Source organism: Oncorhynchus mykiss, chromosome 8 (assembly GCF_057628025.1).
Source record: "Oncorhynchus mykiss isolate SJ-2025 chromosome 8, ASM5762802v1, whole genome shotgun sequence".
NCBI classification, from domain to species: Eukaryota; Metazoa; Chordata; class Actinopteri; order Salmoniformes; family Salmonidae; genus Oncorhynchus; species Oncorhynchus mykiss.
The window spans coordinates 47,402,898-47,414,917 of NC_143029.1; the positions used below are offsets into that span (position 1 = coordinate 47,402,898).

Here is a 12,020-nt window from a genome sequence, read left to right on the forward strand (position 1 = left end):
ATGTCTCTGTCCCGAAGCAAGCACTAGTTAGCCTGGAGCTGGCCTCAAGCTAGGCCCATCTCCTGGCTAGCCGAAGAGATCCATCAGACAATTCCTGGGCTTCAATACCTCTTTTGCCATTTGGCCTAGACCCTTTGCTGCCGACACGGAGCCCCAATGATCCATCGTGACTGGACTGCCGACGTAATCGTCCGAGGGGGTTTCAACAGACTCTTCTGTTGTGACGTCCCCCTGAGACCAATCTGCTAGCCTGCTAGCCCCGGCCTGCTAGCTGTATGAATTGCCATGTCTCCAGCTTGCCTAGATACTCACTGGACCCTATGACCACTCGGCTACACATGCCTCTCTCTAACGTCAATATGCCTTGTCCATTGCTGGTTTGGTCAGTGATTATTGTCTTATTTCACTGTAGAGCCTCCAGACCTGCTCAATATGCCCTTTTGTTCCACCCCCACATATGCGGTGACCTCACCTGGCTTAAATGGTGCCTCTAGAGACAAAACCTCTCTCGTCACTCAATGCCTAAGTTTATCTCCACTGTACTCACATCCTACATCCCTTGTCTGTACATTATGCCTTGAATCTATTCTTCCGTGCCCAGAAATCTGCTCCTTTTATTCTTCATTCCGAATTCACTAGAAAACCAGTTCTTATAGTCTTTAGTCATACCCTTATCCTACTCCTCCTCTGTTCCTCTGATGATGTAGAGGTTAACCCAGGCCCTGCAGCCCCCAGAATCCCTCCCATTCCCCAGGCGCTCTCATTTGTTGACTTCAGTAACCATAAAAGCCTTGGTTTCATGCATGTTAACATTCTCCCTAAGTTTGTTTTATTCCCTTCTCTAGCATGCTCCACCAACCCGGATGTCCTAACCGTGTCTGAATCCTGGCTTAGGAAGTCCACCAAAAATTCTGAAATTTCCATCCCTAACTATAACATTTTCCGACAAGATAGAACTGCCGAAGGGGGCGGAGTTTCAATCTACTGCAGAGGTAGCCTGCAGAATTCTGTCATACTATCCAGGTCTGTGCCCAACCAATTAAAGCGTCTACTTTTAAAAATCCACCTTTCCAGAAACAAGTCTCTCACTGTTGTCGCTTGTTGTAGACCCCCGTCATCCCCAGCTGTGCCTTGAAACCTTGAAATCAGCCCTAGCCTTAACAGGAAGCCAGTGTAGAGAGGATTGCACTGGAGTAATATGATCCCATTTTTTGATTCTAGTTAAGATTCTAGCAGCCGTGTTTAGCACTAACTGAAGTTTATTTAGTGCTTTATCCGGGTAGCCAGAAAAGTATTCAGAACCACAGCAGTGGAAAGAGGCCACTCTAGTCGGGGCATGAAGTTAAGAACGCTGAAACTGATGTTGGACAATCAAATTTGATATGTAAATAAACAAAATGCATTAAGGCATTTCTTTAGATTTATTTGCATATGTAATTGTATTGGGTTGTGTTGAATTACGCTTTTTGACTGGAAGTCCCAGAATGCCTTGCGAGAGGAATGAGTGATAACACGTCAATTATGTGCAGGTGCTAGGGATTGTGGCTGATTTTCCGACAGCATCTTACCTGCAGTGCTCTGTACCAAACAATTGTTGTTAAATGTAACGTAAACAAGTATTCTTACTAAAAGAAGCTTTCGTATCAAACCCGACGTCCCAAGTCATTACTTTGAAGTTAGTTAATCTAAAAATGTGTGGCATTCAGAGGGTGAATGGGCAAGACAACATACACTACCGGTCAAAAGTTTTAGAACACCTATTTTTACTATTTTCTACATTGTAGGATAATGGTGAAGACATCAAAACTATGAAATAACACATATGGACACATGTAGTAACCAAAAAAGTGTTAAACAAAGAGAGGAGTAGGCAGGAGGCAGTCTCAGGTTTAGAATGAATGAATTTATTTAAGTACCATAGATCAAAGCGAAACCAAACGCTGTTTGTGCTCAAAATATATCTTCATAAACAAAAAGGCACAGGCGAACCCAAAGTAGAAAATATAAAGTACTCAGGAAATAGTAGGCGAGATTCCTCTCAGGAAAACAATTAACATTTACAATGACCGACAATGACAAATGGCAGAGGCAGTATATATACAGTGATAGAGTGGGGATTGGAACCAGGTGTGTGTAATGACGACGAGACAAGTCCGGGGTTGATGAGTGAAGGGCGTTTGCCAGCAGTAGGTTCGGCAGCAGCTAGAAGGCCTGCAACACTGAATGCCTGAGCTGGACAGGAGGGGGAGCCAAAGCAAAGGCTGGTGTGACAATATTTGAGATTCTTCAAATAGCCACCCTTTGCCTTGATGACAGCTTTGCACATTCTTGGCATTCTCTCAACCAGCTTCATGAGGTAGTCACCTGGAATGCATTTCAATTAACAGTTGTGCCTTCTTAAAAGTGAATTTGTGGAATTTATTTCCTTCTTAATGCAATTGAGCCAATCAGTTGTGTTGTGACAAGGTAGGGGGTCTATACAGAAGATAGCCATATTTGGTAAAAGACCAAGTCTGTGTTATGGCAAAAACAGCTCAAATAAGCAAAGACAAATGACAGCCCATCATTACTTTAAGACATGAAGGTCAGTCAATAAGGAACATTTCAAGAACTTTGAAAGTTTCTTCAAGTGCAGTCGCAAAAACCATCAAGTGCTATGATGAAACTGGCTCTCATGAGGACCACCACAGCAATGGAAGACCCAGAGTTACCTCTGCTGCAGAGGATAAGTTCATTAGAGTTCCCAGCCTCAGAAATAGCAGCCCATTTTAATGCTTCAAAGAGTTCTAGTAACAGGCACATCTCACGATCAACTGTTCAGAGGAGACTGTGTGAATCAGGCCTTTATGGTCGAATTGCTGCAAACAAACCACTACTAAAAGACACCACAAAGAAGAAGATACTTTCTTGGGCTAATAAACATGAGCAATGGACATTAGACAGGTGGAAATTTGTCCTTTGGTTTCAAAATGGAGATTTTTGTTTCCAACCGCCGTGTCTTTGTGAGACGTGGTGTGGGTGAACGGATGCATGTGCATTTCCCACTGTAAAGCATGGAGGAGGAGGTGTTATGGTGTGGGGGTGCTTTGCTGGTGACACTGTCTGTGATTTATTTAGACTTCAAGGCACACTTAACCAGCATGGCTACCACAGCATTCTGCAGCGATACGCCATCCCATCTGGTTTAGGCTTAGTGGGAATATCATTTGATTTTCCACAGGACAATGAAACAACACATCTCCAGGCTGTGTAAGGCTACTTTACCAAGAAAGAGAGTGATTGAGTGCTGCATCAGATCACCTGGCCTCCACAATCCCCCGACCTCAACCAAATTGAGATGGTTCGGGATGTGTCGGACCACAGAGTGAAGGAAAAGTGCTCAGCATACAGTTGAAGTCGGAAGTTTACATAAACCTTAGCCAAATACATTTAAACTCAGTAAAAAATCCCTGTCTTAGGTCAGTTAGGATCACCACTTTATTTTAAGAACGTGAAATGTCAGAATAATAGTAGAGAGAATGATTTATTTCAACTTTTATTTCTTTCAACACATTCCCAGTGGTTCAGAAGTTTACATACACTCAATTAGTATTTGGGAGTGTTGCCTTTAAATTGTTTGACTTTTAGCCTTCCACAAGCTTGCCGTGATGCCGAGCACTCATCACCTTCAACCATAAGTGAGTCGATGGCTTGAATAGTCTAGCTGGAAATGGAATACAATGTAAAAATGTGCAGCATACAGTAAAGACCTAATTAACATATGCAGGTTGCTTCTATCTTCAGTATGCTTTAAATGCTTTATTATCAAAATGTTTAAAGTGCGTGTGGGCGACCTCAAAGAACTGCAAAATGTTGGATAAAGCATATACTGTACAGTACTGTCTTTCTTCATCAGCATCTTTATACTTTTGTTAATAAAATACATTTAAAAAAATACTCTTTCAAAATGCAGATGTTTATTTCGTTATGGATCCATAAGGAATTACTATGGGAATAAATATCACTGAATGACAGAAATATTGGAACAAAGTAGGCTAACAAATTGTTATTAAGAGGCAAGTCGAAGGGGGAAAAGACAGTGCTGCTCTGAGACAAGCATAGGGACTGGTCTTGATAAATCAATGAGATTTTTATTTATCTCCGTTTGGGTATTGGTTAGACTACAATTAGGGTGTGGAAATGTTAGGAATATTTTGCTCTTACTGTTTCACATCTGACCATGATTGGGAGTCCCGTAGGGCGGCTAACAATTGGCCCAGCGTCATCCGGATTTGGCCGGGGTAGGCCATCATTGTAAATAAGAATTTGTTCTTAACTGATTTGCTTAGTTAAATAACGGTTACATTTAAATGTAACAAACCTCATCCATGGAGGGTATTGTTTTCTTAGCAAGGGAGGATAATTCCCCACCTGGGCGGACTGTGAGAGGATCACTTACAAACACAATGATATCCTTGGGCATGCTGTATTCTTCAAATCTGGTGGAGAAGTTGTCCCTCAGCTGCTTGATGAAATCTTCCCTCACCTCTGTGACAATGCTGCGGCCTGGTCCCTCTGCCTGCCGTTTCTTCAGTGTGCTGAAGTGCAGTAGCCTTCCAGATGACAAGTCCAAATCAAACAACTCAACCTCACTTGTAAAGGCCTCAAATTTCTACACCATGTCCATGACTGTTTCCCTCTTCTTGTTTTTCCACAAACGGGGCTGTTTTCTGGACTCAGTGGCGCAAACGATCTGGGAGAATCTCAATTGCATACTCTCGTCTTCTCTCCTGGACTCCTTCTCAAACCCCATTGGAGGAGAAGGTCAGAGGGGCGGGACCTCTGGCTTTTATCGTCCAATGGGTTTTGAGAAGGAGGGGAGGAGAGAGGACTCGATGAGGATGCAGTTGAGATTCAGCCCAAGGGGTCAATGGGTCAAAAATAAAGTTCAAATATTTTTGATGTCTTCTGTGCCCATATGAATAACCCCTATGATGTAACTGGAATGATAAGGTAGATGTTCTTCTTGTCTGTTTTTGTTTTATTATTTCACTGCCATACTGTGTTTGATCTTGTCTAGCCATCTTGTCTCAAGAGAACCACAATGGAAATAAGTTCCAGACTTTATTGTGTGTTATCCTCAATGATTTTACTCATGTGCATGTATGGCTTTTTCAAGTTTTGTGTTTGCTTGTTTTTATTAAATTGTCAAATTGATAAACTAAACTAAAAAGTCTGATAAAATGGAAAACTAAATGGAAAAGATTGGATGTCAAAGTCAAATGCATTAAATCATTCCTAACCAGAAATACTCATTCGGGGAGGTAAAGTAACACAGACCAAAAATATGCAATAAGTAGTAAGACTATGGCCAGCTTTATAGACAAGGTAACATCTTAATAATTCGTTCCCCTTTTCAAATTGAAGTCCAATTTTGTGATGTTGTCAACCCATAGAATTATTGCTAAAATCTCTTCTTCTTCCTCACATGTCTACTCTGCTGACCAAAGCTCAAGTAAGTCGAGAGATAAATGGGAGAGGCTGTGGACATGTCCTAATGTGCCTTTCCCAGCTAGCTAGTTTATGCTGGCAAGCTTGCAACAACAGCACTGCGCTAGTTAAAACTTGTAAAAGTGATGTTTATTTACACTGAACAAAAATATCAACGCAACATGTAAAGTGTTGGTCACTTGTTTCATGAGCTGAAATAAAAAGTACCAAAAATATTATTTCTCTCTATGTTGTGCTCTAATGTGTTTCCATCCCTGTTAGTGAGCATTTCTCCTTTACCAAGATAATCCATCCGCCTGACAGGTATGGCATATCAATAAGCTGATTAAACAGCATGATCATTACATAGGTGCATGACAATAAAAGGCCACTTTAAAATGTGTAGTTTTGTCACACAATACAATGCCACAGATGTCTCAAGTCTTGAGGGAGCGTGCAATTGGCATTCTGACTGCAGGATTGTCCACCAGAGCTGTTGCCAGAGAATTGAATGTTAATTTCTCTACAATAAGCTGCCTCCAACATTGTTTTACAAAATTTGGCAGTATGTCCAACCGGCCTCACAACCGCAGACCACGTGTAACCATGCCAGCCCAGGACCTCCACATTCGGCTTCTTCACGTGCGGGATTGTCTCATGCAACAATCTTTGAAATTGTTGCATGTTGCGTTTATATTTTTGTTCAGATGGGCGAAGGAGAAATAACTTGTAGTATTAGTCACCATCTGGATGTCACTGTGACATGCCAATTAGCTAACGTAACGAGGTTGTAGCAAAGTGCTTCCCACTGTTTTCCTTCACCGGGCAGCTGTATCACATTGCTGGTGGTAGCTAACATGGCCAATGTGTTCCATCCAGTGATGTACAAACCCTGGATTGCATGTATTGGCCATTACTAGGCTGTGAAGCCACAAGTCTGTCCTATTGGCACTCCCCAGTAGGGGCAGTCCCCAGTAGTGGCACTCCCCAGTAGGAGCACTCCCCAGTAGGAGCACTCCCCAGTAGGAGCAGTCCCCAGTAGGAGCAGTCCTCAGTAGGGGCACTCCCAAGTATTGGCACCCCCCAGTAGGTGCACTCCCCAAAGGGGGCAATCCCCAGTAGGAGCCGTCTGCCATAGAAATGAATGGAATGTTTCAAGGAAAACAATGTATGTTTTTAACTATTTTTGTTGTTGTAGTGGGGATAGTAACAAAATAGTAATCTATAAAATTATACTTGAAGTAAAATGTTTTAATATATTAACATTTTTATGTTCAGTTCGCAATATAATTTAAAACTATGCATTAAGGTGTCTGTAATATAATAAATGTGGCAAAAACGAATGCAGACCTTAATAAATTCATTTCTATAGCTTCCAAAATATTTTTTGCATTGGTGGAGGAGTGCCAAGATGGAGGCACAGTGACTTTAACACCCCCAAAGATTCATCTAGTGTATAGATAAATCATTGGTTCTGTCCCACTTGATTATATTTTGAGTAGGATACCAGCATAAATGAGAAATAGCTTGTAATATTGGTAGTAAGCATCTGGATGTCACCGTGATACAGTCTACTGCTCAATGGGGAGACACAAGAACACAGGGCACAGTGTGTCCTTCATTCCTGATTGCCGACTAAAGTGTGAACATTGCTGTCCTGCAGTAAGGAGGGAAGTAGCAATATCAAGCCAGGGTGACAGCTAAAGTACATTTCTTGTTGTGATTTTCGGGATAAAAGTAAAATATATATTTTTTAACAACAATTACTCCGATAAAATCTGAATGATTCTGAACACTCTCCCAGTCTCAAGTCCCATCTTTGGCAGACAAATTTCAAATTCTCTTTGAAGTTTCTAGCCACAAGCATAAACTAGCTAGCTGAGGATGGCTCATTAGGATGACTGACTGAACTGACTGAACCAAATTCGTTCTTTCCCATTCAACTCTTGCTGTGTGACATACATCATACATTTCGAGAAGGGTGCAGTTGCGGCCTGCAATTCGGGGCATTCCTGCATATGGACATCCCTGCATTGGCAGGAAACTCTTGTCCATTTTTAAGTTAGGACAGGCATGAGGTGGGGGCCCTCCAGTACAGTAGTGCATAATAACGTTGGATGCCATCCGCCGATAAACCCCACACAATACGGGCATGGGTGACAACGGTAGCTAGCTAGCTGTACACCGGTAGACACTGTCCTTCGCCACTGCCTGTCAGGCATTGTTTTCCTGCAGTTCTGTTAACGATGGCGAGGGCAGGCGGAAGCGAAGGACACTTGGTGCTAGTTTAACCAGCTCGTCCTAACCCCACACAATACGGGCATGGGTGACAACGGTAGCTAGCTAGCTGTACACCGGTAGACACTGTCCTTCGCCACTGCCTGTCAGGCATTGTTTTCCTGCAGTTCTGTTAACGATGGCGAGGGCAGGCGGAAGCGAAGGACACTTGGTGCTAGTTTAACCAGCTCGTCCTAAGGAGGACTCCGGTACCCAGCAGCCCGGAGCGACACTGTGTGCTATCTACCAAGCACTCTGTGTCGCTAACTATCAAGCTAGCTAGTACTCGGTGTCGCCCCAGCCACCTGCCTGCTGTGCTAGAGGAAGGCGAGAACAGACAGTGTCCTTCGCTCCCGCCTGTCGGGCACGTCTTTCTCCGGTACACAGGAGGCGGCACTGTGTGCTAGCTAGCAAGCTAGCACATGGTGTTTCCCCAGCCTCCCTCCTGTTGTGCTAGCGGGAGGTGGGGACGACCAGTAGACAGTGTCCTTCGCCCTTGCCCGTCGGGCTTGGTTTTCTCCGGTATACAGCAGGCGGGATGTGGGGTGGCGACACTAACTAGCAAGCTAGCTAGCACGCGGGGGCGACCGATAGACAAATTCCTTCATCCCCGCCTGTCGGGCACTGCTTTCCTGTGTGTTTTGTTAATGACGGTGAGGACAGGCGGGATCGAAGGATACCGTCTACCGCTAGCTAGCAAAGAGGACTCCAGTAGGTGTGGAGGGGGCAGGAACCAATGGGATGCTCGAGTGGGGGTGTTCATGAAGGAACCAATGGGATGCTTGGGTGGGAGGCAGATGCCCACATGCAGGAACGCCCCAAATTGAGGGCTGCAGTTGCACACAGGTTCATGTCCTAACTGTCCAGGAGCAGAAACAGATCACATCCTCCTTCACTGTCAAACTTATGAACAAGCATTTTGCTACACTCGCATTAACATCTGCGAACCATGTGTATGTAACCAATCAAATTTGATTTGACATCAAAGGCAAACGCTCAGAAGAATGATTACGTCCCTGGGAATAAGCTTCAACCTTCTCTAATTTGCTCAAAATCCGCCCAGAACACACTGTAATCCATTTATCAATAACTTCCTTCTTCCAGTCATGTAGACTAGAGCGCAGAATCTAGAACAACATCAGTCTCACCACACTCCATACCGGTAGGTGGCGGTAATGCACCTAATACTGGTATGCACCCTATTGCACATTTTGGTCACCAGACGTCTCTCCTGCCGAGATAAATACTATAGTCAGCACTATTCTGTACCACACACACTTCATTCGAAGGAAGGTTTGGAAGAAACGTGTATCCTACAAGCACTACGGTTTCCAGGTAGGAGATTCCTTGTGCTATGTTTAGCTAGATTGTAACATGTATCAAGCGGCGGAGTATGTCGCCCGCCTTGAGTTTTTGTTCAATGGGTTTGTTTAGTTTCCGGTCTATGCTGCTTGACGTTTTCTCTGCACACGGCACCGTAGATGTTGCTAGTGCAGAGTGCATAAATTCAGCTCATGGCGCTCTCTTTTGATAGTAAACTCGGTGTATTTCGTATCCGAGATTCCTGTGGTCGTTACAAAACACAATTGTATCGTTTTTCATTTGCGCATGATTGCCTATCATTTACACCCTGACTAGGCCCTGGCAAGGCCCGCAAGCAACCACCATATGTTCTTCCTTCGAAATGCCGCATCTGTTGATAAAGGAGAAAGAAATCTCTAGCTATGAGTCTGGGTACTTGCATGTTGGCCTTTTGTTATAAGTGATTTGTCGTGGTTATGCTTACACGAACTAGGAGTGTGGAGCTGTCGACGTTCCTATTTACCTAATTAGTTATTCTCAGATATACCGGCCCCATTTTGACCAAACACGGTAAATGATGCGTTTTGTCCTGGTTGGTGCAATCCGATTTCTTTGTGACGTCCCTACCCTAAACCCCTACCGAAACGATTTTAAATGTCAACTTGGAATGTGTAGGGACGTAGCAGGGATCCCGGATAGCAATATTGACCATATTGCCATAAAGATACAATAGTGTGTGATTGTGGCCTGCAATTCGTGGCGTTCTTGCTTGTTTTCATTCCTGCATCTGCAGGAACACCCCCCTGTCCAGCATGCCAGGCGCGGAAGAAGGACATTAACTACCGGTGTCTCTCCCACCTGCTGTTTAACGGAGTCCCAGCACAGTGTCCTTTGCTTACACTTGCCCTCGACTTTAACAAAACTGCTGGAAAGCGGTGCCCGACAGGCAGGGGAAAAGGACACTGTCTACCAGTGTCCTAACTACCTATCCCACCTGCTGTGTACCGGAATCCTAACTAGCTAGCACACCGTTTCTTTCGCTCCAGCCTGCCGAACACCTGTCCTCGCAGTCATTAACAGACCCGCAATAAAGCGGTGCCCGACAGGCAGGGGCGAAGGACACCATTGCCACCCCCACCCCTTTTTATATAGTTGTTTTTGTTAGTTTGTGTCCAACATTATGTTCATTACCCCCACCTAGTTTACTGGAGCGCCCCCGCCTTTTGCCTGTGTACCGGAGTCCTATCTTAAATTGACCAGTATAAGTATAAAGAGCGGTTGCATCATTTCTGGGGGAAAACATGTTTACTGTTGCCTTGCTTTCCTGTTTTGAAATTGCAATACATCACTTCATGCTAGTTAGCCAGCTAGCTAATTGGCTAATAGCACAGATGAAATAATAATCTTTGTTAATGGCTTGTTGTAGCTAGCTAAATCTGAACTAGCACACCTGATTCACCATCCACCATCTCAGATTATTCTGAAATCGTTTCTGTAGTTAGAAACTGATAGGGTTAGCATTCCTGCAACATTGTTTAGTTGAAATACATTTCTCACAGAACAAATTATATCTAATTGATTGCATCAAATTGGCATTTTTTATTTATTTATAAAGTTCAATAAATATAGTACCTAACATCCTATTTGGACAAAAGGTCTTCCTAACAATGAGTAAGACATGAGAAATTGCCAAAAGCCACCCACAGACTGGCCACAACCGCAGGGCCGGAGCCAGACATAAGCGGTCGCTTAGTGTCCTTCAGAGTCTCAATTTACTGTTCAGTTAGAATAGTAGAATGCACAAGGTGTCATTTTGAAATTTGATTGTGCATCAGCAGTCTTTCCTCTCGTGTCAGTCATCTCAATTAATCATGTCCGCTACCAATTTTTAGTTTGGTAAGTTAGTTTTGCCCATCTATCTAAACTTTTAATAAGCATGGCCAAATACCAACAGGCCACGCAGGTCATGTGCTCAGCGCCGTGACCTTCAGGGGATCCCGTTTAAAAAATAAAAAACAACAACTTTATTAGTCACACTCACTCAGATCGTATTAACATGGTATAAATCTTGGTCAAATGTGTAGAATTGCAGGAAATTAATTTTAAAATGTACAATGTTATCTCTGCCGTCAAGAAGGGGGGAACAAAAATGTTTTGCCTGCGAGGTGGGGACCTCCCCAACCAAATCTTGCCCACTCCAACGGCCAGTAAACAGTATCAGTTCTCTGTTTGACACGTAGTATAAAGCTTGATGTATTGTTTATTCGTTCTATGTAATGTATTCTCAGTAAATTTTGTGACGTTTTTTTTCCCCCTTGTTTCACACTTATCTTTTCCCCATAAATGAGTGTAAATGTACCAGGTTTTGCAGCTGTTCCTGTCACACCCTTTTATCTATTTTGCTGGTGTTTATTTATAACAATTGTCTTTGCAACTTTGGGTAGAAAACCAATAGCTTTTGCTCATGATGAAACTAAATTGTGTGGTCATCCTCACAAGTCAAGTCGGTCCTCTATGAGAGTAATTCAGTTTGACCTCTTAGACTTACAGTGCATTTGGAAAGTATTTAGACCCCTTGACCTTTTCCATGTTTTGTTACATTACAGATTCATGTAATACCCTTGATGTACGGATACCCTGAGAAAAAGGTTAATGGAAGATGAGACCATCGAGCCCAGCTAACGTTAGCTAGCGAGTAGGGACCATAGAATATTTGCCATCTTTAAGGTACCTAGCTAGCTAGTCAAGGCAATCTTTCATGCCTGGATTTGCACACACTGACCTTCTCAACCCAGTTATTTGTGCACTGCTGCATGACCTTAGTTATTTTGAGTGTTGGGCAGATCTTGACATAATGCCTTATTTCCTGTTATAAGTAAATAATTGCACCAATGCATCCCATCCAAAAGTGAGAATGTTCATCAACCGTGAAACCCTTGTAAGGTTACATGATGGAGTTTGTCTTATGACTA

General features: G+C 43.3%; 1 protein-coding gene across 2 annotated transcripts in view; it reads left to right on the forward strand.

The window, feature by feature from the left end:
* slc39a6 (solute carrier family 39 member 6) overlaps window positions 1–12,020 on the forward strand; it is a 164,886-nt gene that overhangs the window by 126,943 nt on the left and 25,923 nt on the right. The window contains exon 1 of one of the 2 annotated variants that reach the window (XM_021612640.3): window positions 8,896–9,081. The exons of the other annotated variant lie outside the window; for it this stretch is intronic. Coding sequence (XP_021468315.3) covers window positions 8,922–9,081 — 160 coding nt within the window. The 5' untranslated portion in view covers window positions 8,896–8,921. Of the gene's footprint in view, window positions 1–8,895; window positions 9,082–12,020 lie in introns of those variants that run through there. 2 annotated transcript variants of the gene reach the window in all.